At 41.2% G+C, this 25,179-nt stretch overlaps 2 protein-coding genes across 4 annotated transcripts in view; one reads left to right on the top strand and one right to left on the bottom strand.

The window, feature by feature from the left end:
* The window catches only part of LOC123981564 (pro-neuregulin-3, membrane-bound isoform-like), a 580,451-nt gene that overhangs the window by 379,506 nt on the left and 175,766 nt on the right, over nucleotides 1-25,179 (bottom strand). The gene's annotated exons all lie outside the window — the stretch shown is intronic.
* Nucleotides 1-25,179, top strand: part of shroom3 (shroom family member 3) — a 90,459-nt gene that overhangs the window by 12,060 nt on the left and 53,220 nt on the right. Inside the window, exon 3 of the mRNA XM_046067729.1 lies at nucleotides 10,347-10,526. Coding sequence (XP_045923685.1) covers nucleotides 10,347-10,526 — 180 coding nt within the window. The remainder of the gene's footprint in view (nucleotides 1-10,346; nucleotides 10,527-25,179) is intronic.

Genomic DNA, 25,179 nt, shown 5'->3' with positions numbered 1-25,179 from the left:
ATATATTTGTTGAATGTTTAATTCTAGCAAGCTAATAAGTGGATTATACTGGTTGGGCTTGTACTGAGGCAAACTAGGATGTTTGAGGTGCAGTGAACTGTGCAGCAGATAAAACTCTACACTTGCATTCACTGCTAGTGGACTAATTTTCGCATAAGTGCTGGCAGCCTGAAAAGGAAAAGAAAGAAAAAAAAATCTAAATAAAAAAGGAAAAGAAAGGCAAAGGACTGTCAAAAGCTCTACGTACTGTTCATCTTTATGCTGATTTCCTGAAAACAAAGCCCGTGTATTGTACCTTGTTTTCACTTCTGTGTAATTCTTATTAATGGGTAACTACACCAACATATTCTGCTAGAACCCTCCCTCCCAGCATATTTAAAAAATGAAGAGGTGAGAGGTGTGACCGAGCAACACCTGTAGGAAGCGTAGCCATGTGGCTACATAGTGTGACACTGTGAAGGCTTGTTAAGGCAGCAGATGTGTGAGAGGCACAAACTGGATCTTTGTACAGGGCCGCCAGTGTTCTGCTTCTGATAGGCCACTTACTGCGGCAGCCAACACAGAGAGAGAGAGAGCTTGCCTATTTCATAATGGTTAAGGAGGGGCGAGATAATTCTGATGACCTGAATTTTAAATCCAAGAAGACGTGTACAAGGTGATTCTGAGCAGAATATGTGTCCTCTTTAGAAACTGCAACACCCATGAGTGTCATCTGCGGTAGTTTATGGAGAATCAGAAAAGCTAATTCAGAACACTGAATTCATCCCAAACTGATCCAGGTTTGAACAGGTTTCTACAAAAACAGTAATGTTTAGCCTCAGGTTGTAGTTATCGGAGCACACAACATCATTTTTAGCTCTGTGACTGGATGTTTTGATGTCTTTGGAGTTGAAGGAAAGTGTCTCTTCTCTTTTATCATTTCCTCCTCAACCTCCCTGAGATCACTTCTGCAGCTGCAAGATAAAAACCCTCTTAGGGACAATTAACACAGATTAATTGAATTGAAGTGATGGTTATTACTGCACAATAAAACCAAATGGCTGTGTGTGTGTGTGTGTGTGTGTGTGTGTGTGTGGGTGTGTGTGTGTGCGTGCGTGTGTGCGTGTGTGTGTGAGTACTCTATTGAGCAAGTATAATAAAAGTGTGTTTGACATTGGTAGATGTTTGAACGTGCTGTGTGGTGTGAGACCGATTTTCTGAGGCAGGTGCGAGCTGGTTGTATAGTTAGTTGTGTGTGTGTGTGTGTGCGTGTGTGTGTGTGTGCGTGTCCTCCATCCTCTGTGTCAGTTAGACAAAAGGTGTGTGTGCGTGACGTCGACACCAAACACACCTGTCAGACAGCGCCTCGCTCACCACACCAGTTTGTCTGTCTCTCTCTCCTCCATACCTGTATCGCTCCCTCTGACTGGTGTGTTCAGATGAGCCCTGATTGGCTGAGAGCAGTGTAGTAAAGAGACAGAGAGAGAGAGAGAGAGAGACGCGCAGAGCCACAGACTCACAGAGAGAGAACCATGCCATTGTTGTACTCACAACAAGTGTGTTTACTGAGGAGCTGCCCAACAGAGATGTAAGTCTGTGTGATGTGTGTGTAGTTTCAGTGGTGTTTTGTGTGTTTGTTATGTGAACTGAGAACAACCCACTCTCAAGTAAAGATGGCTGGTGTGAAGTTAGAAACCGAACTGTATCATGATAAATATCGTGATATTAAATTGCATATATCACGATTTCATTTTATGTCATTAAAATCTTGTTATTATTGTGTGATCATCTGACTGTCCTGTTTCCCATATCTCTACAAAAACAAGACCCAAGATGTAATAAAATGGAATTGTCCTTTAATGATTCCTGAAAATCCAACTGTCCAGTTGATGAAAGAAAAATACAAATAATTAATACTGAAATCAGTAACCAGTCTTTGGATTCAGACTTACGAGGTCTGAACACAGTTTGAGAGTGAGCTCCTGATCAGTTATAAATCAGTATGTTTCCCCCCCGCTAATTCTGAACTCTGGAGATTGTGAGACAACACTTTTGGCCAACAGGCTTCAGCAGGTCACGCCTATCTCAGTCTGTCTAAAGGCACCAACTTTGTGTACTTAGTGTTTCCCAGCTCTGTTTGGTCATTTCCCAAATATAAATCCTTGATTGCCAATAAAATGTCTGCGTAAATATTATTGACATATAGGGAAAAACACTGCCCTGCTGTCTGCAGGGCCTGCAGCGATAAATAATAACAGAAATATCTTTCTAAAACATCGGTATACCGTTGGTTACATCTTTTTCCCCCAGAGAAGAGGTTTTCAGCAGGGCTGTGATTTAAGTCTGACTTTATTTATTGTACATATATACAGTGATATACAGTATAATGTGTATATGAACTTGCTTTTCAGTTGCATCAGTGTGCTGCTCCTGGCCTCTCCCTCCTATATAGAGAGGTGAAGTCTCTTGTTCCATGGTCTCCTACTGAATTAAAAAAGCTTAGTTTTTGCTTCCTTTTGTCCATTTACACTAGAAAAATTCAACAAGTGGACATAGTAGAGAAGTACTGTCAGAACTGGGTCCTGTCAGTAAATATAATGATGACGATTATTCAAAAAAGCCCTAGATGTCAGGACAACAAATACCAGTTTACCATAAATAATCACTGAACATAGTATGCGTCACCTCGGTTCCTACCTTTTATAATTTCCTAATTCCAAAATGTGGCTTTAATAAACCAGTTAAAAAGTACATGTTTTATAGTTGGTGTATTGAGCTGCTGGATTTAGAGCTCCAGAACTGTATTTAGTAACAGGACCCTGCCATTTAATTATTTAATTTGCACATTTGTGGACCCCTCTGGCTCTGAGATATACACCCAGAACTCCCTGATGTCGAGCACAATGTTGATCAAACCAAATGTGAGGCGAGTCCGGCCCGGATCAGCTGCTAGATCTGGACAGTAGAAGTTTTAGGGGAGTTATGTGCTGTGACTATTTCTTGGTGAACAACAGATGCGTGCAGAGGCTTCCTGAAGTCTTGTTGTCACCATGAGGTTGCCAGGCAGCCGGCCACCAAGATGCTGCACAGAGCTACTGGGAGGATGGATACACTGTTATTTGTCAAGAAATAGCTCTAGAATGTAGCTCTGCATTGAACCACAACTTGGATGGAATAAATATGAGATGCAATGTTAATTTGTCAGACTAACCACATTCGGCTCTGTACACACAGACATGAGGTTGATATTGTTTGCCTCATCTCACACTATGAACGAAAGTGGATATTCTTATCTCCCACAATGTAACAAACTATCCTTTAAAGTTCTGTAGACAAAGTAGCTGATGTAGTAGCATAGGAAACAGTTTGTCTTAACAGATCAGATTTAGTGTTTAGAGTTTGTGCTGCTCTCAGATAGAGTTTGGATCAGATAAAAATGTATTCAACTAAGGGCAGCTTTTAAGGTGGTGAGCAAAGGAAACTCGTCTGCCTGCTTAAAGTTTTGTGTGTGTGTGTGTGTGTTTGGGTGGATGGTGTGTGAGTTCCCAATGGAGCATGTGTGTAGCGAGTGTTTTTTTTTGTGTGCCTTCTGCTAATTGATACCTGACACTTGCGGCTTTCCTCATGAATGAGGTAAGATTATCACCACCCACCTGTGCTCTTGAATGTGTTGAGTATGTGTGGACCAAGTGTGTATTGGAGTTTTAATTTGGATTGTGTGAAAGTGTGTGTCATAATTTCAGAGGAACTTCAAGTTAGTGTATTCCTGCAAATTAAGATGCTTGAGTGTTTGAGTCTGTTTAGTGTTTACACTGCTCCTTCCGTCGTGTGTGTGTTTGCGTGTGTGTGTGTGTGTTCATTACCTGGATTAACCCTTGCCTTGGACCTTGCAGCTGTTTTTCCAGTGTTTCGTCCTCTAATTCTCAGTAAGCAGCAGTCCACACTTAACCGGTGTTATGTTACACATGAAGAGTGTTTGTTTTCCAGGAAGCACAAGAACAAAACTAAGGCATTAGGCACCTGTTAGTCATCATTTGAATGTTTTTTAATAATGGCAGTATTGTGTGTCAGAAAGTCTTACCTCACTCTTGGGTCACATTCCTGCTTAAAGCTGCAGTGTTCATTACAGAGCAAACTAAATATAATAAGAAAGAAACAGAAACTAATCCCATTCACATACACTCTAACACCAGTTACAATTGGGTGTTCAGAATCTTGCCCAAGGACACTTGAACCACCAACCTTCTGATGAGTAGAGACCCGCTTTATCTCCTAAGCCACAGCCACAGAATATTAAGAGAAATACTAAGATGAAATTGTATTTTTAATAAAACATTTTTCATATCTCAAGGTTATAATTGTAAAGTTGTTATATTATGAGATATTGTTTCTTGGTATCAGTTTCTTTCCAGCCAGTTATGTCATTTTCAGTCATTCAGTGGACATTTCATTTCAGAGAAAACCTAAAGTGAAGTGAACCCAAATGTAGCATCTTTAGCATCATGTAAACAGAGTTCAGAAGCTGTGGTTGATGGGTACTGGTGGAGCCCTTGTAGCTGTTTTCTTACACTACTAAGAATCAGACAGCAAACTGAGAGTTGGCATCTGAAGGTTTTTTGAAGTGTACATTTTTCAGGCTGCTAGTGTTTTTCCTGTCAGTGTCCTCAGTGGGAACGGCAGTCACTACTTTGTTGAGCAGGTTTGTCAGCGATTCTCTTCTGTTCGTTGCATGTTCTTTGTTTTGTTTTGTTTGTGTGACTCTCGCTCAGAGTGCAAAACTGACCACGAAAAACACCCTCCTCACTCACTGTTCCAGCATGTACAGCATAATTATTTAATCAATTATATTTTTTTACCTTATTTTGGACACAAAACAGGAGCTTGTAAGACTGCTTTTATGAGAGTAAATTACACAGATAGATAGATAAACAGATAGATAGATCTACAATACTACCTCTCTACAACCTACTACCTTGTACACTATATGCACAAAAGTAGTGGGCACTAAAATGTAGTTGGTCCCCCCTTTGCAGCTCTAACATCTTCTACTCTTCTAGTAAGGCTTTCTAGTTTTTCTGTGAGAATTTTTGCCTGTTCATCCAGAACAGCATTTGTGAGGTCAGAGACTGATGTTGGACACGAGGGCCCGGCTCTCAGTCTCCGTTCTAGTTCATTCCTAAGGTGTTGGATAGGGTTGAGGTTAGGGCTTTGAGCGGGCTGGTCAAGTTCTTCCACATTTCTTTGTGGAGCTGGCTTTCTGCACGGGGGCATTGTCATATTGAAAGAGGAAAGGGCCAATCACAAACTGTCACAAGAACTGTTGTATAAAATTGTATGCTGTGGCATCAAGATACAGCCCCTGTATTGGGACAGGGGTGTCCCGGTACTTTTTCCCATATAGTTTAGATAGCTAAATAGATAGATAACACAAAACATGATTTGCGTAGTGGCTTCAGTATACACTTCCTAGCCAAAAGCATGCAGACAACTGATCATTTCAATCATCTGTGATAGTTGAATGTGTCATTCCTTAGCTATTGGCAATGTGCTGCTAATGCTGCTATAACAGTCTTCACTCTTCTGGTTTCCGGCTTTCCACCAGATTTTGGATCCTGGTTGCAGGGATTTGCTCCCATTAAGTCACAACAGGCATTCGGGCCGAAAACAGCCCTGCATTAAAACAATGCATGTTCTGGGGGCGTGTTGTTAAGATCCTGGCGAGGCAATGAAATACAGTTCAGGAAGACTAGTTGGTGTAACAGATGAAAACTTTTAGAGGTTTATCAGACCCTCAAACACTGCACAACGATTTATAATTCTCATACTATTAATACCAAACTAACTAATCCCACAGGAATGTGTGCTTGCATGTATGATAGGCCTTTCCTCACATTGCAGGACTGGCTCCATTCAAACAAATGAGAGTGCTGTGTGTTATTTTTCAGGGATGAAGTCAATGTGAACGTGGGCTTACTGAGGTGATCCTGGATGCTTAAGTTGACATTTCAAACGTTAATGAAAACTGTGAAGCAGACAGCAGGGAGGCGAGAGAGTTAAAGAGCTAAACAGAGACGAGAGCAGGAGATGAGTCATGATGTCGGTGTCTGTTAGGAGGTCATGCAGCATACCAGCACAGTTATCAGCAGAGTGTCACAGTGTGTGAATGAGATGATGGTTGTTGGTTACAATAACAGTGATTGCAGAAATATTTTTACAGCTGTTGTCGAGGTGCTATGACCTTTGAGCTCCTTAGATTTGGTTCCGATGTTGATGATCTGAGGACTGAAGCTCACGGTGGGCTACAAAACATGTTTTCATTCAAAGGTTTAGCAAAAGTGTGTTTGGATGAATATTTTACAGTGTGCCAAACATGATCATCTGTCAGAGAAGTAGGAACTTCAATGGTTGCTTTGATGTAGTTCGTGTTATTGTTGGTCATCAACCGCTTATCCTGCTACAGGGTCGCAGGGGGGCTGGAGCCAATCCCAGCTGTCTGGGGCGAAAGGCGGAGTACACCCTGGACAGGTCACCAGTCCATCGCAGGGCCATACATAGACAAGCAACATTGTTTTTTCCTGTAATTTTTTAATGAACAAATTAAACATTTAAATAAAAACAAGAGGATCAAAATTGGAAATGTATTTAGTGAGAAATGGAAGCCAAGAGGAATTGCAACACTTTGTCTTGTGCAGCATTAAACACTTACACTTACACTTATTGGTCGAGCATTCGCGGGAAGTATATCAGTCACCACTTTTAAAAATCTGCAGCTGCAAACCAGTTTGTTTTTTGGTCTTTGTGCTTCGTTGACTTGATAACTGCATTTATAAAGCAGTAAATCACGATCACCATCAGTACGACTTGAATCTACTTCATGCTAACTGTTGTTGCTGTGTTGCACAAAAAATGTCTGTCTGACGCTTTATATGGTGTCATTGTTGTATATTCATAAGCAAAAGTTATGCGTGGCCTAATTTGTCTACTCTTCATGGGTCTTTAGACTGTGGTGGAAACACAGATAATGGGCTGAAGGAACCTTTAAGTTCCTTGTAAAGTAGTTTCTGGGACTGAAAGATCCAGGTACTTGGGGTGGAAACACAGTCAGAGTCCCCCCCTCCCCTTCATTCATCACCAGTGACTCTCTTTCTTTGTTCCCTTTTGTTGTTGGTTGACGTAATAGAGCTTAATGAATGCTTGAGTTTCTCTGCTCAAAAAAAGAAGAGGAAGAAGTCATTACATGGGCGAACCGCCACAAAATGGTTTCCCAGGCAACTGCTCTATGTGTGTGTTTTACCACAGGGAAAAACTGACACAACATTGTGGGCAAAACATTTTAGATTTTTGTATACCTTCAGTATGTATTTAGTTCTGAGGCAAAGGCAAAGTGGGCAACTACCCAGCGGTCCCAAAACTGCAGGGGCCCTGAAAGCTCCGGGTTTACTTTGAGTAAATCTTCTTTGGGTATGTTCACCACCACATCAACTGACATGATAGGAGCCTCAAGGCTGGTCCTGCCTTAACTGCTTTACCGCAGGGTAGGGGGTAGAATGGGTCTTCCACTGATCACAGGGTTGGAGGTTTGATCCCCCACCACCTCCTGTTTACACATCAAAGTTACCTTGGGTAAGACACTGAATGTGAGTGGTTGTCTGTCTACATGTGGCCCTGCGATGGACTGGCGACCTATCCAGGGTGTACTCCGCCTTTCGCCCAATGCAAGCTGGGATTGGCTCCAGCACCCCGCGACCCTGTACGCAGGATAAGCGGTTGACGATGGACGGATGGATGCTCATGGTCAGGCCACCTCCTGCTAATGGTGTGTGAGTGTGTGCAAGAATTTACCTCATAAAGTGCTTAGGATTTATAAATTAAGCCATTTACTTGAGGTTGAGACCCTGTCTCGATAAGGGTCCCTATGTCAAAGTCTTGTTTAAAGGACTTTGTTTGTATTTTTTTAACTAGATTTTTATGATTACATGGTGCATATTCCTTAATTAATTTGTGTTCAAATAATCAAATTACTACTTTGGTCTTTTCAACAGTATTCGCCATTGTACGACATATGTTACGACGCAGCAAAATGCATTCCTGGCAATCACCTGGCTTAAAACAAGATTTAGGTAGTCTGTTGTAGACCACATTGTGGCCTTTCTCGTGGTTTAAAAAGTGACATTCATAGAAAAGTTTGGTCTCATCGCAAACAAGAGCCCACCTAGTAGAATATATACAGTATATATGACCACCTATTATCATGAAACTCACAGGTCACATGATAACTACTAAAAGAACTAAAACACATCCATGACAAGAGGATTTGCTATGTCATCATGTTACTATTGGGATAGAAATTCCATCCATATAGTCTGCCTTACATAAAGCATCACTGGGTGTCTTGTTATGGTTCTTGATTCTGTGCAGGGAGGAGCTGGACTCTGGGCTCACTGTGGGCTGTTTGACTGAATACATGTCGGAGAAAAACTCATTGACTTGGTTTTCAATCATTTTGACTTTATTTATTTAACAGGACAAATCAAATGCCTCACTGACAGACAGTTACTGTACATTGTCTTCCTCTTTGACCTCAAAATTAAAAGAGAACCACACCTATATTGTTACACATGACAGCTAACAATTTAATTAAGCTTGGTGAAAAGTCATAGAGCAGAGGGTTAAATAAAAGTAGATGGTGCAGCACAGCCAATAAGCTACCACGCCAACCTTCATTTTGGAATTTGCAATTGGAAAATTGCATGTAATTCACTAATGTTGAACTTGATGTGTAAGTATTTGCTGGGATTGACTATACCCCCGCGAGTGAATTCCTTGATTGCGAACGTTCCATTAGAATGAATTGATTTTGACACTAACATTTCAGTATTTTCTCACTATTGAACCTAATGGAATGAACGAGTTTGTTCATTGGTACGTGTCCCATGATTGATGGATGGATATATTGTTGATGTCTTGTGCATCATTTTAGACACACTTCCTCAAAATTCACAGCATACGGTTCAATTCCCAAGTCTCATCTGGCTGAACACTGCTGTTATCTCTGGATGAGTAACTACCTGAAAACCATTGAACTCAGGTGAGCTCAGTGCCAGGTAAAAGGTGCAGAGAGGGCAGTGTGTGTGTGTGTGTGTGTGTGTAATGAGATGGAAAGTGGATGTGACAACATGGTTCCTCCTGTTCTGGTTATTTCAGGGTGTTGTGGCTGCCACGAATTCCTTTAACCAGCTCGACAGGTTTCACTTTAATGGGCTTTTATCTGTGTTTGTGTGTGTGTGTGTGTGTGTGTGTGTGTGTGTGTGTGTGTGTGTGTTCGTGCGTGCGTGCGTGTGCATGCATGTGGTACAGATTAGTGTGTAGATGCTGTATAAAGTTCTGAATACTTAGCAGTGGAATTTCCTCAGTTAATAATATAAGGTAGGGTGTGTTTGTGTGTTTTTGTAAGTATTATCTTCTGTATTCATCTCTGTTCAAAGTGATTGAAGATTTAAACGGCTCTGACACTTTTAGTTTAATTAAAGAGTGAGATGTTTGTTATCTGATGACAAAAGGATTTATATTCATCTTATATAAATTCTGATATTTAAAGGTTCTGTACAATAACTTCACTGTTCTCTAGGATCAATAAACCAGAAGCAGTAGTGACATCGTGTAGCTCAGAGACCACCATAATTAACCACCATAATAACTGCAGTTTGTACATTAGCATTCTAACTAAAGGCAGAAACATTGATTTCAATACTCACATTTATTGAACTTAAATTCTCTAACATGTAACACGTCAAACAATAAACAGTCAATTATATAATTTACTAAAACTAGACAGACTGACAACGTAATCCAAAGTCTTATTTAGAAAGTTTTGAGCGCCTCACCGGTGTTGACACCATGGTTTGCTTTTGAATGGCAGCAATTTATCACACTGCGTAGGCCACTGTGGTGAACAGCGTTTGATAAATTAGTAAATTGAGAATGTGATGGGTCATACAGTGGCAACAGAAGACAGACATGCTGACGGTCCTGTTTGAACCGGTCGGACTTGAACGCAACAGGCCTGGTTTATTTTGACAGCGCTGTGGTTAAGTGCGGCGGTTGTAGAATAGCTAATCTGCTCTGGAAAATCAGAAAGAAAGTTTCAAAATGAACAATATTCTGAAAGCATTGAGATACATTTGAAAAAGAGAGGCTGACTTGGGTACTCAGAGAAAGCTTTTAGAGAATTTACATTATTAACTTATGGAAGTAGTTCTCTACATTCTTTACAGTGTAAATTAGTATATTAAAAAGGAAAACATCATGCTGGATGAGGAGAAATTTCTCATCAAAATAATGTTGTAATTCTCTGCCTGTCTATTCAGGGAGATTGATCCAGGATATATCGAGGAGTTTGGTACTTCATATCCATCTCTACCCACTCTTCCTCCTCCTTCTCCTCCTCCTCCTTCTCTATTACCACCACAACAACAACAAACACCACCCTCATCCCACCACTGCGGACCGTGTTCAGCAGACAGAGCCGATCTATACATCAAGAACAGGTAGGAGAGAGCAGAGGCCCTCCATCAATTGACCATTCGCTATCCCCTTCACATGAACAGTAGTTGTCCAATCATTTCTTGCAACTGTAACTAGACACGGCAGGCCCGTCAAGCTTTTGATTTCTCCACATGTTGAAGCAATGGGCTGTACAATAAGAGATGGTGGTTCTTTTCTCCAAAAACCAAAAATAAAGAGCAAAAGGGTAAGCAATGGATTAGACAGTGTGTTTTCTGCTATAACTTTAACTTTAGTCGTTATCTCAATAGTAACCCTGCATTCTCTCCAAGGCTATGGAGTATTTTGTTCTACAGTATTTTGTGGGGTTAAGTTGAAAAAAGCCCTGCTCACAACAAGCACATCCACTGTTTAGTATTTCACCACTATGTAGGAGCCAGTCCTATAACAGGGTTTAGGCTTTAGGTTTTCCCTGCCATTATATGGCTTAGGCGCACTGCCTAAGACTCAGAAGAAACATTTTGGTGAGAAGGCTAACTTAAAAAACATTGTAATCTGTCTTCCTCCCTCTCTCACTGTTTGCCAGCCAATGTACCGAGTCTTAGAAAACAAAGGAGATATATATATATAATTTCAAAGATTGTGACTGACTACTTATCGAGCTAGCATAATTCACAACAGTGAAGCATCCAAGCCCTCTTAGTAAGTTTTACTAGCCAGTCAAAAGTTCTTTTAAGACAATCACTGCAAGCACTGGGAAAATGGTGTAAATGTCACTGAATGGGAAATAAATTACTTCACTGGAAAGAATACAATCCATGCAAGTACAAAGCAGTAGCCCTATTTAATATCACAGATGAGAGTGAATCCTCTACCAGTCATTACATTAAAATGCTGGGTTGGAACAGGTTGACCATACATCCTCTTTTTCCCGGACATTTCTGGGACCTAAAAAATGTGTCCAGATTGGATTTTTAAATTGCCCAAAATGTCAAGGATTCGTCTTTTGCTTTCTACGGTTGGCATTCATTGTGTGCGTAATGTACCAAGTTGTGGCTTAGAAGGTTGTGGCTCAAGGGGTAGAGCGGTTGTCCACTTATCAGATGGTCGGTGGCTTGGTCCCCGGCTCCCACAGTCTGCATGTCGAAGTATCCTTGGGCAACTACTGAATCCCAGATTGCTCGAGGTGGCTGTTCCATCATTGTGTGGACATCTATGCATGTATTTCCGTTTCTGATGGCAGTGGCACCTTCGCCTCTGCCACTCAGTGTGTGTGTGAATGTGAAAAGAGCTTTGAGTGGTTGGAAAGACTATAAAACAACACTGAGTGCCAAATAGCTAGGTAGTTAGGAATCTTCATTAAGTGCTATGTCTGTGTTATAAATGTTAATTTTCTATACACTGTGAATCCATAACATCAAATGTTTCCATAGTAGCCCATCTACCACATGCACCACTGTCATTAGTTTATTAGCCCTGAGCAGTGGGGGAAAGTGGAGGAGTCCACCTCATCTGATCTTGCCGGAGTCGTGAGCTCTGTCAGCTCAGAACACGGTCCACCATCGAGTGCTTGATCTGTGATGTTGATGGAGCAGGTCTATGTAAAGATGTGGGTACAACATTCTTTGATGTCCCATTTCAAACCTGTTTGAAATGGGCTGGGTGGATCATCTCAAAGCTCCGACGATGTGTCAGCGACCACAGCTGGACTGAGCCGTCAGCTATACTGACACACTAAGTAAGTTATCATGAGTCTCAAACACTGTCAAAGTCTGAAGGCAGGTTGGATGCTGCCCATCTTTCATAAACAGGTGTTTCAATTAGGAATAAGAATTTATTGTGGTGTTACCAATGTTTCAATGACAATTCATTTAATTAACATTTTAAAAAATAGTGATTGGTTCAGACCAAAGAGTGAGTTGTGGTTGCCGACATAGTGTCGCTGCAAGGTATATTATCGCAATTCCTTTCAGTGTCAATAAGTTGTCCTCATTTTTCTAACCGTGTTCGACGGTGGGAAACTCTGTGGGTAAAAACAGAAAGTTATGTCAAATCAGTGACGGGCTTACTGCTGAGCTGAGGAGGTCATAACCCCTGGTGTAAGGATGTCCTGCTTGTGGTTCCTTTGTGTGTGTGTGTGTGTGTGTGTGTGTTACAGTCAGAAGATTTATTAGTGTCCTGTTGTGTGTTTGTGACTCAGGGTTCAGACTGAGATTAACAGGAAAACAAACCGTGTAAACAGAATCTGCTATTTGTACTTGTTTGATTACATGGTCTTAAAATATAAGCCCTTCCTCTATAGAGTTGTAACTGATGACTTGGAGCTCTTGGCTCTCCACTTTGGAACAAAATACTTCTATGTATAAATATCTAAACTGAACAAAATTATAAAGACAACACTTCTGTTTTTGCCCCCATTCACCATGAGCTGAACTCAAAGATCTAAGACTTTCTCTATGTACACAAAAGGCCTATTTCTATTAAATATTGTTCACAAATCTGTCAAAATCTGTGTGAGTGAGCACTTCTCCTTTCCTGAGATAATACATCCACCTCACAGCTGTGGCTGATCAGACAGCATGGGGATTGCACAGGTGTGCCTTAGGCTGGCCATAATAAAAGCCCGAGCCAGATCCGGGACAGACAAGCATATCACTTCAAGCTCTCTTAAAGTGTGTTGGAACTCCTACCCTACCCCTCCCCTTGTTCCCTTACTGCCCTCACCCTCTCACCTTACCGCCCTCTATTAATGACACATACAGATATGCTGACTGTTCTATTTCTATCCATGAGTAAATGTGTTAGTTTTGATGGATTCAGTTTTAGATATATTATAGATGACGTATGGTAAAATAAAAACATTGGAGCTTCTTCTTTTCCTTGCAATTTGTGTTTTTTGTAGGGTGCTCAGTTTAATCTGGGGTGTTTTATTTTCCAGAATAATTTGGTGGTCAGTGAGTTTATTAATGTAAGCCAGTTAGTAGTGGGCTGAGATGTTAAAGCTTGTGTAGGCAACTTTGGAGAAACCATCAAGAGTCTAGTATCCAACCAAAAAAACCCCACCCCCTTCGTTCAGGCCTCCCTCCAAAGCCACACCCTCGAAACACATTTTCATGCGCAATGAAAGCACAGGCAGAGGGCGCACGTAGGCAGTTAGACAGGAAGATGGGCGAGCCAGTCATTTCATTCAGGCCAAATTAAATGATTGGAGGTGCTTATTACATTCCTGTGAAAGCCACAGATACAGGATTTTCTCCTCTTTTTTGCATCAGAGCAACAAATGTAACAAAAATGCTTCCAAGATAAATTGCCTACGCCAGCTTAAAATTTTGGTATGATTTTTAGGACCATTTTTATGGTTGCTATTCTGCCAAAAGGTAGAGTAAGGTAGAGTAGAGGGTAAATTCGTCCAGTGATTTCATCTTTTATTGTTCTAATTAGTGGCACAAAATTAAGGTGGAACAGATATTTAAAACTACCCCTGTAGAGGGGTGTGTTTTATGCTGTTGAATTCACAGCACGTTGTCATGGAGGAGTGGAAGAGGACACCAGTGGAATTTTTCCAGTTGATAGCATAGTCTGATATATCAGAAAGGGAACTGATGAGCTTGATGGGGAGTTTGGTGGTTCTTGTAAGGAAAGCAATATGTCATCTGGATAGAGACGTTTTTGTCTTGTGTGGAAGGTAGAAGGTAGGTTTATTTGTCACTTGAGGTTGTAAGGTGAAATGAAGTTTGTAACTCCCTTTGGCTACTGAGCAGACAATTTAACGTAATACAAAAGCAATATAAAAATGGTAAACAGAAATATACTATACGACGATGACGAGGCTCACCGATATCACTGATGCTCTGTAGATGGGTACCAATGACCTTCTGAGCAGTTTTAATCACACGTTGCAGAGCCCTCCGGTCCTGGGCCGTGCACATCCCATGCCAGTTAGTGATGTTTCCAGTCAGAATGTTTTGTATGTTTTGGATTCCGGTGATATTATTATTTTGTCCTACTGCGGCATCTAGCATCCTTGCCTTCCCTTCACCCTGCGCAGTGTGAAACTCTGCAATGTTAATCCATTTGTGAAAGCTATAGCCATTGGTGAATTATAATGTATTTTAAACCAGTGAATAATGTCTCCATGAAACCAAATTTGAGGAGTGTTTCAAACAAGAATGCCGAATGCCTTTTGATGTTGTTTTGTTGCGATATATATTCATTCACATTCACAGTGAGCTCCAATCAGATAGGGTCTAATTCACTGTGAAAAGTTACAAGATTCTGTAATGATGAACTAAGGTCAGTGTGTTCTGTGAACGTATGGGGCCTGTACCTCTAATCTACAGTAGCTTCCTTCTCTCTCTCTCACACACACACACACACACTATACAATACTTGTGGGGGGCCAACAGCTTTGTGGGAACAAAAAAGCTGCTGGACCCAACAAGTATAGTGTAATCCCGGTTTATGCACCCCACAAATGTAGTAAAACAAGTGCACAAACACACACACACTCACACACACACACACACACACACACACACACACACACAGTGTTGTGTGTATAAACTCAGACAAACAGTCTATAAATACTGACACTCTGCTCAGCCAGTTTCATCCTAATATGGAGGTCAGGTCCAGGTCCTGCTATTAAGCATTTAATGAACATCACTGCCTCATGGGGGTGCTAGTGTAACTACAGACATTTACTGCTTTGCTGATTTTTCTTGTGTCCTATTGCCCATTCCCTTTATCGTTAAAGTATGTTAGGATCAAATTTGAAACCTGTAAGTAAAGAGTTGGGCTCTTTACTTACAATGCAATAGCTCCAAAATAGTTTGAAACTGTCGAGTTTAAAAATTGTGTTCTTCGCTCATGGAAAGCTCACAGCTCTTCTTTGTTTGGAGGGGTAACTGAGCAGTTAGGGGAACCTCCTGCAAGTCTGAAGTTAGTTATTGGCTAAGTGTCCTGATCAAGTGCCTTTGAGCAGCAACTTGTTTGCAGGTGACTGATAAAATGTACTCTACTATTGGTCTCAGTCAGATAAACAGGCAGAATGACTCCTCCTGCAATCCCCTGGGCTCTCGTGGTTATCAGATACCACTGAGTAGAGAGAGGGAGCTGGCGGGGAGGGATACTTGTCTCTTATTGGCCCAAAAACAGGAAGTGGGCCATCAGAGCCCCATGAGGCTGGGTGTTAATCTGGAAGAGCACAGACTGATTTATAAACTCTTTCTCTGACTCCATCTTCTTTTTTCCCTTTTCCCTTTCCTTTCCTCTCTTGTCTTACTTTCCTTTCCCACCATGCTCCTCTTCTTCTTCCCTGTTCCACCTCCTCGCCTCACATTTTTCTTAGATTGCTTTTCTCTCTGCTTCTTCCTCCTCAGATGTTTCTTTAGTTGAATGAGCACATTTTTCTTAAATGACATCATCACATTACACAAAACACACATACAGAAGCACAATACAAACAAACTCCCTCACACACACACACACACACACACACACACACACACACACACACACACACACACACACACACACACACACACACACACACACAAACTTTAAAGGCAAACAGTGCAGTCCAGTGTTGGAACTGGCTGCATTAGTCTCTGACTTCATATCTAGTTCAACACTATGTATTTACTAAGGTTTTGGGAAGATAGAAGCACATCATCAATTGCTCTTACAATTTGCTCTTCAGTCCTTCCCTTCAGCCACACTCTCTCATCCCCGGCCCTCTGCATTGCTCTCTGTCCCTGTTTCCAGACACTGCTCACTTTTCCCAAGCCATGTGCTCTTCCTCCAACTCCCTTATCCTTCATCCTCAAGCTGTCCACCAGATTCCCTCACACTTTCCCTCCTTTTCCCCATCACTTGATTGCCCCACTCATCTACACACCTGTTCCCACTTCTCTCATCAGCCCTGTATTTACCCGACCTGCTCCGCCACTTACCTGCAACTCATTCCCTCATCAGCCACTCGCCTTGTATACTACCTGTTCTTTGCCAGATTATGTTATGTTGCTGTGTGCATCATGTCTTGTCTGTTGTTGTGTGAATAAATGACTGAACTACACTAGCTCTGCCTTTGTTGTCTGCATTTCAGTCCTATTCCCTGTGTTCCCCTTTACCCTGCTTGCACCAGTCATGACAGTACAGTCTGGCCAAACATAGACTCAGCAGACAGTCACCTGGCCTGCCTGCCTTTTTTATGGCATGACTTAGTAGTGACACACTTATGATACATACTTTAATACAGCACTGCCCCCCCCACCCCTAACGCACACATAGAAGCTTTTAATATAGCTTCCCAAAGATGTTCTGACAAACTCACTCACACAGTTAAAGTGTATCAGTATCCTCTTTTACCCACCTCTCTCTCTCTCTCTCCAATTGTGGTTTTCGGGCAGATCTGAGAGATTATTATTATGGGCTGGATGAACAGTTTCCCACGGCAACAGATATGATCTCTATTCAGAGAGACACGCCCTACACAAACACACACACACGCACACAAACACACACACACACACACTCAGATCAGTTTATATTTTTCACCTGGCTCATACCTCCATCAATCAGGTTCTGTTTTCAGTCCAGTTTTTCACTGTTTTGATCCAGATGCAAATTGGAAATTACATATTTTCTGTTATTAAAGTAACAATTTAGAGGACTGGAGGACTAGAGTGTACTGTCTCTCAGTGAAATCTACTATATGTTTCATGGGCTGTACGCTAACAAGCTAGGTACAAATCCATCTTGTTGTCACTTGGCTTCTGTTGACAGTAAGGACACACCTGGCAATTCCACAGTGACGGCAGGACGTTTGAGATGCTTCATGCAGTCTCTGCCCTCAGCCGTGGTTGGTTAACAAATAGCTCCACTGCTTACTGCTGTGACAGCCACAATGTGTTTACATTTCCAGCCCAGCTCAAAAAAACAATCAGACAGCTTTAGAGTTGTTGGAAGGCGGATTCTTGTCTATGTCTGTCCCTTTCTCATGAAAGCAATATCTCGCCTTGAGGGAATTTCTTCAAAATCTGAATCATGTGACTGCAAACAGCATACTGGAGTGTGCCTAGCTATTCGTCATCCAATGAGTGAGTGAGTTTCATCAACAGCTCATAGAGACGCTCATTGCATCTAAAAATGCCAGAAGAAAATAAAAGCACCATATTTGTGTAGCTGTTCTCTATAAATCTTTACATAGGAATAAGTAAACGTTTAGCCTACCCAATTAGCCAATATATCTATAATAATCATTCATTAATCAGTTCATGACGTCTATTCACTGAAATCATACATGTGTATCATCAATGCAGTGATTCAATTCCTTCCAAGTATTCACTACATATTTTATTTGTTTGGTCAGACAAGAATGTAAACTACAAATTGACTGGTTTGCAGAGGGATAGAACCACTGAGCGGTAAATAGTTGTTTTCATTCAAAACCAAAAATGTCAACCACATGATGGTGCCACAAGAAAAGTCAGGGGATGACTAAAGTTATTATTAATTATCCTATGGCCTACATGGATATGGATAACAATCATAACAATCCAATAGTTGTAGAAAGATTTCCATCTGAGCCAACAATGTCAACCTGCAGGTTGTGCTAGAGAAAAAGTCGGGATCACCAAACTCACTAAAATGCAATGTCGTTGCAACTTGCCCAGCACTAATCAGTGATTCCTAATCTTTGTCAATATGTCTGTCCTTGTTTTTGGACATCCTTCTAGCAGTTAAAATCATTAACAGTCAATAATAGTAGTTCATTGTTCACTGTAGAACCACATGCTGCATCATGAGACATCTTTCTCCCCGCAGCTTCAAACTCCATTTCTGCTGCAATTACCTCAATAATCAACAGCTATCTATGTGTCCTCCCACTTCCTCGTCCTGCTCCTCCTACTCACTGTCCTGCTCCTCTCTCCTTCTCACTTTTGCACTTGTTATTGCTTCTTTTTTACTTGTTCCTTCTCCCATCCTTCTATATCCTACCTTCCTCTTTATCTCTCACTATTTCTTCTCTTTCTACCTCTCTTTCATAATTTTAGTTGCTCCATTCCTCAGTGTCTTCTCCGTAACGATCCTTATCTTCCTCCATCCTCCCTCCCTTTCTTGCTACTCATTCTCACTATCTCTCCCCCTACCTCCCTCCTCTAACTCTCTCTCTCTTCAGATTCTCAGTGTTTCTCACTCACACACCACAACTGCTACCATCCAGACCAAGCCTGGCCAAGGATGTTTACTTCATGCTTTTATCGTACGGCGTCCTAATGACACTTAATTGCTTCATTTGCTTAACAAGCTTGGGGTCAGGGACCAACGCAGCCCCAGACTGGGGCAGATCAGAGGGTGTTAGACACGGGATAGGTAGGCGAGTCTTTTTAAGTTTCGATGAAAAAGAGAAATAGATGAATGTTGAAAATTCATCAATAGGGTGGTTGTGTCTCTCTGGGTTACAGCTTTTTCAAAGGAGTGAGTGAACTTAGAAAAAGGGTGTTCATTTGTGTTAGTTTAGAGAAGAGCCAGAGAGGAAAGGATGTTCTTAGGTTAAAGGTTAAGAAAATATATGTCAAAAGAAGATAGCTGAAGTCCAAGAGGTGTAGTGAAGTACATTAGAGTGCAGCGTAGAGAAGTACTTTTGGAAGATCTCTTGTACAAACGAGAGCATCTAAGGAAACAGCTGAGTAGAGTTGAGTTCTGTTGAAATTAGAAAATAGGTTTTCTAGAAGAAAACACATACAGAATTTGAAAAGAAGAGTGCAGCTAAGAAGAAAGCAGTAGAGCAGAAACTACAATAAAGTGGACTTTGAATCGAGGCCATGGAGCTACTGGAGGTATTCTACCGCAGGAAGCTCCGGAAGAAGCAGAAGAAAGCAGAACTGGGCCGATCGGACGGGACACTCTGTCGGTCACCGTCAGAGGCCAGTGTCAACAGCCTGGCGACTGGCCTCATCTCCAAAGTCCTCAGGCTCACCTCCAGGTAAAGCAGCATATGTTTAGTTTATTCAGTTAGAGAGACAGGAAGTTGCTGCAAGTTTAGGAAAATGGGATTTAGGTTTGTTTGGGTCAAGAATATGGCTGTTTTAACCTTAAATATGCACCTGATCCTGACTAAATTTGTAAAATGTAGAACTTTGATATGCCATTTCAGACTCAGACATGACATTTGTGATTCTAACATACCTTTGGTGACTTGGACATGACATCTATGTCTTGGACATGAACTTGGTGACTTGGGCATGACCTTTGCAACCCTGAAATTAATGTGGCAACTAGCAGAAAATCTTAGTAGACATGGAATTTGTGACTCTGGCATGGACTTTATGAATTGTACATGGTTTGGTGATGTGACATGACTTTGATAAATACTTATTATGAATATAGTGAATGCAGGGTCAGTTGAAGACAAAAAGTCATGTTTTTTTATTTATCTGTATTAATGCCGTCGAGATTTCACAATTAGTTTTGGATTTGAAACTCAAACCAAATCGTACCTTACTGCACTCAAGCCAGTTCCCCCAGAGCTAATGGAGAGGGAATGTATTCTGTGTAGCAGTGATGATAACGTTTTGAGGTATTCGAGTCACGTCCTCTCATTATCCAGGTCCCTGTGGTTCAGAAACATGCATGCTTTTATGTCTCTGTCTCCTACTTACTGAGATATGATCTTTTCCTGTTTATCTGTGGATAAATAAAGAGCAGCAGAACATGTCAAATATGACGAGGATGAGGGAAGATTAGTAACCGCCACGCCACATCTCTGTTATAATAACTGGTGAGATAACACATTCAAAAATAATGATGGTGATGTCATTAAGATTATCACTCCAAACAAAAACACATTATTTTATCCCTGAAATTTCACCATGAAGAAATGAAATGAAGCCTGTTTATGTATGCCCAGCATCAGATGAACAAAACACAATCAAGTGAAAAAGGAATCAACCAGTACCAGAGAGTCCTGTCATACTCACCACATAATTAACATAAATACTGCATTCATTCACTTAGTATTTGTCACTTTTACTTTGCTGATTTTTTTAATAATTGACATTTAGTTATCATCAATGAAACACAAAACTTCCTGTGAATGAGTTACTTTAAAAGCCTACCAGGAGACGGAGCAATTATGCCCTTTGAGCCATTGAAATGCTTTTAACATAAAATTTGTGCATGAAATATAGGCTTCATTGAAAGTAGCTTAACATTCATTGAAAGAACAGCAAACAGTATATGTTAAACATTGAAACCCAGAGCAACAGAACATTATTCTGGATTTATCAAGACAGCAGGAGGAAAAGTTGAGTTTTGAGTGCTGAGCAAGTAAAACTAGATACAGATGAGAAAACATGGAAGCTTCTTGTGAAGTATATTTGGAAAACTTGAAATAAGCCTGGCTTATTCTTTTTAAAATACCCAATAAACGTATCTAGAGTCCGTTAAATGACCTTCTACTTATGAAGAGAGATGACTGTAAAACATATATATTTCTTTCACAGTGAACACAGGTCAAGGTTAGTTTGAATTCATGTTGGTTACAGTAGATTTGAACAGTGACAGACAAACATCCAAATAGTCTCTGTTCCAAACATTATTTTCTCCAAAATTGGAAGGCAAGGGAGAGGCAGAGATAGGCAAAGGGTGAGTCAGATCTCTGTGGAATGAGACCATGCAGCTGTGTGTGTGTGTGTGTGTGTGTGTGTGTGTGCGTGTGTGTGCGTGTGTGTTCTGTTCCCGTGGGAGGACACAGCAGAATGATATTCACTGTTGAAATGATCAGTTTTTGTGGTTCTAGCACTGATAATAAAGTCTGTTCAGACGATTCCCTGCAGCATTTTGAGACATCTAATGGTTCTGTGAATGAAGATCTGTGCAGGGTGAAAGAGAAAAAGCATGGCATAAAAACCATGACTGTGGTGTGAGTGTTGGATGACATGTAGCTTTGTGTTCATCAGTCATCAGTAGTCAAGTATCAGTTATTTAATTGCACATTTGAGAAAGATCTGATTTTGTTTTAACATCACAATAGATTAATTTAAGCAGAATTTACACTGTTTTTTATGCTGCCTTGAGGAATTTTGCATGTTCAATCAGTGGTTTCTTATTGACTTGAAATAGAATCTCGGTGTCCTTTTGTGTGCACAGAGCAGCAACTAACCACTCTAGATAAAAACAAATGCTGTTTTAATGAGCTTAAAACAGGGTTAGAAATCTATAATTTGTGTAAAATAAGGTGGAGTTGAATGCATAAAAGCAAGTAAAATACAGCATTTTAAAAGAAGTGCAACAATGCAGCAATGAATAGCTAGTCATAGCTAGTTAAAGGCTAAAATGAAGAGATACATTTTTAAGTTTCTTTTAAAAATATTTAGTGCAATGGCTTCCCTGATGTCTCTAGGTGGTGTGTTCCATAGCTTTTGGCCTAATTGACAAAATCTGCATCCCAGATTTTCATTCAACTGTTTCTGGGAACCTCCAATAAACCAGCAGCGGATGATTGCAGTGTTCTTGAAGGAAAGTAGTGAATAAGGGAGTTAACAACCCCCGTACTGGGCATAGATTATGCAAGTGCTGCTGCTTGGCTGATGCAAATGGGTGTGGTGAAAAGGATGTCAGTTCAAAAGATAATGCCTTATCTGACAAGGCAGGTATTTTAGGGATGTATGCAGTATTAAGGCACATCATCACCTTAGAGTTATCCAGTGCAAATTGAATGATGAACAAAGTGTGGACATATATCCCCCATATATCTTGCTGATCACAGGGTCAATAAGAACGCTGTCTTATGCATGAGAATATATCAATACCAATAGGCTGTATTGGTTCCAAAGGCATATCGCATACAGCGTCTACAACCAAAGCTTGGTCCTACTGAGGGACCATAGTTTCTATGCAACAGTCTCTTATGTAGTACACCCCATAAAATGTACCACCAGAGGATGAGAGCCACCGGACTTTCACCCAACCCCCAAAGGATACCAAAAACATTTGTTTTCTCACACCAGGCCTCGAATAAATGCCACTGTGGCTGTATACGGCCAGTTTGTTATAGGCAATCCTTAGGAGCCAGGCCCACAGGTCCCAGATTTTCGGGCACAGGTGCCATAATTGCCCTTGTACTTGAGATAGCAGGTGACTGCACACAGGGAGGCACCAGGGTCTCCTGCTCAGCAGAGTCACGATTTTCGTGAACCACGTGCCTTTGAGGGGTGGTCAGAATCATAGACAATCCCGTGCGTTCAAGTATGAAAGACGTATAGGAGTTTTCACAGTCACTGATGGGTAAACGCAATCCTAACCAAGAGGCATGCCTCCTCGCTGCACACCAGAACATATCCCGACAGCAGACCCATATCGTAAAAATGCCCCAGTGACAGAAACACAGCATACACCTATAGCAGACAGGTGCCTCCCCAGTCCCATTTGGACGCATCTGTGGTGACCACAACAGTCAGTCTCTCCACGGGAGCAGAGTGCATGATAGAATGACTCCTACCCTCTTGTTTTTCCAATGAAAGAACATCTGTAGAAGTCACTATTTCCTTGCCACTGTCACTAAGTGCTTGCTCATGATGGAACTTGTTGGGTCTCTGTAAATTATATTACAGAGAGTGGTCTAGCCTTGCTCTACATGAAAAGTCCAATGAGATCTCTTCTTTTGGCGAAAATTGAAATTGAACATTTTCATGTGGGATCAGTCCTAAGAGAGCGGCTGCTTTACACTGTAAATGCGGAGCAACTGTCACATTGTAATGTTAGGCACAGATGGATGAATCACAAAAGGCTAAACAAAAAACCCTGTGCTTAATAAAGTTACTATAAAGTACTATTATAATAAAGTACTATTTGTACAATATCATGATATGTAGTACCTTCCTCTCTTACACACATAATGCTGCATCTAACCTAGCTAACAGCTGCAATAAATAACTTATTTTTACTTACTTGTGCAATAACAACTCATGCATTAACTTTAGCTGCACTGAGTTGTGATTACCTACCTGCTGCTTCTGCTGCACCATTGCTCAAATACCATATTCTTTTCTAATGAACTTTTGGCTTATATCAAATAGCAACCTCACGGTCCTCCACTGATTCATTGTAGGTTTAGGGGTTTAACTGGATGCTAATATTGCAACCCCTTGGGCTGCACCCTCCTGGTCTAGAGGCCGCATCCGGAGCGTTCTCATTTAAATTTCATATTTGTGTCTAAGAAGAGTAGGATATTTTGGGTCTAATACGGAATTAAATGCAGTTTCTAATTACAGCATGAATTAAATTAGCCTGTGTGTGTTTGTTTACTGTCTAATGAAAAACATGTCTAATTTCATTCAAAATATGGCTTGTTATGTCCCATGAGTGTAGCCTACTGTGAAATAAAGTGCAACCACAAGTAAACACCACGAAGTAAGTGGTATTCAGTCGTTTTGGGTTAAGTCTGTATGGTTAAGGGTTTTTTTATGTTTTCAGTTTTGCAGTTTTAGTGAGTCAGAAACAGCTGAGTTTGCAACTAAGCAAATCAAAAGCTCAGTAATTTACATGATAGATCCCTTTTTTCAATCCATACAAAAACTGATTTGTAGAAATTAAAATTCACTGGTTTCCTGGCAACTGGAAGGTTGAGTTTGTCATGTTTAGAAAGAACCAGGCTAGCTGTTTCTCCCTGAACTAAAACATTGGACCGCGCCAGCTACACATTACAGACTATTCCTTTCATACTTCACATCTTACCTGTTGTTTTTCTTCACTGCAAGTAACTGTGGAAATGCTAACATGTTAATGTTAGTACCTGAGCATTCATTTAGCTCAAAAGTACAGCTGAGCTTGTCAAGCTGAGACTGAGATGTCCCAAATCAGACACTGTACAGGTGGGGCATTTTTAGAAATACTTAGGTCACACGTCCAAATTCCCCCAGATGAACCCAATACACCCAAGAAATATTTGATAAATCACCAACCAAATCTAAGGTTTCTGAGTACTTAAAAAGAAAAGTAATCACATTTTGTTTATTAATTCTTGTCATATTTTTACATTGTGGCAGAGAGAGGCTAAAAGCTGTCTCTGTTTTTCACCCATTCAGGAGTTTGTGTTTCTCTGTGTCATTTGAGGTGATGGTGTAGCAAACATGACAGAGACCAGACGTCCATCCATCCATCCATCTTCATCCGCTTATCCGGGGTCAGGTCGGGGGGGCAGCAGCTCCAACAGGGGACCCCAAACTTCTCTTTCATTAACCAGCTCTGACTGGGGGATCCCGAGGCGTTCCCAGGCCAGTGTGGAGATATAGTCTCTCTAACTAGTCCTGGGTCTTCCCCGAAGCCTCCTCCCAGCTGGACGTGCCTGGAACACCTCCTTAGGGAGGCATCAAGGAGGCATCCTTACCAGATGCCCAAACCACCTCAACTGGCTCCTTTCAACGCAAAGGCGCAGCGTCTCTACTCTGAGCTCCTTGTGGATGGCCGAGGTTCTCAATCTATCTCTAAGGGACACCAGCCACCCGCTTGAGGAAACCCATTTCGTACCCGCGATCTCGTTCTTTCGTTCATGACCCAGCCTTCATGACCATAGGTGAGGTTAGGAACGAAAATTGACCGGTAGATCGAGAGCTTTGCCTTATGGCTCAGCTCTCTTTTCATCACAACGGTGCAGTAAAGCGAGTGCAATACCGCCCCCGCTGCTCCGATTCT

Source organism: Micropterus dolomieu, linkage group LG13 (assembly GCF_021292245.1).
Source record: "Micropterus dolomieu isolate WLL.071019.BEF.003 ecotype Adirondacks linkage group LG13, ASM2129224v1, whole genome shotgun sequence".
In the NCBI taxonomy this organism is placed as follows: Eukaryota; Metazoa; Chordata; class Actinopteri; order Centrarchiformes; family Centrarchidae; genus Micropterus; species Micropterus dolomieu.
Note: the sequence above shows the minus strand (reverse complement) of the source record. Positions and strands in the feature narration are given on the sequence as shown.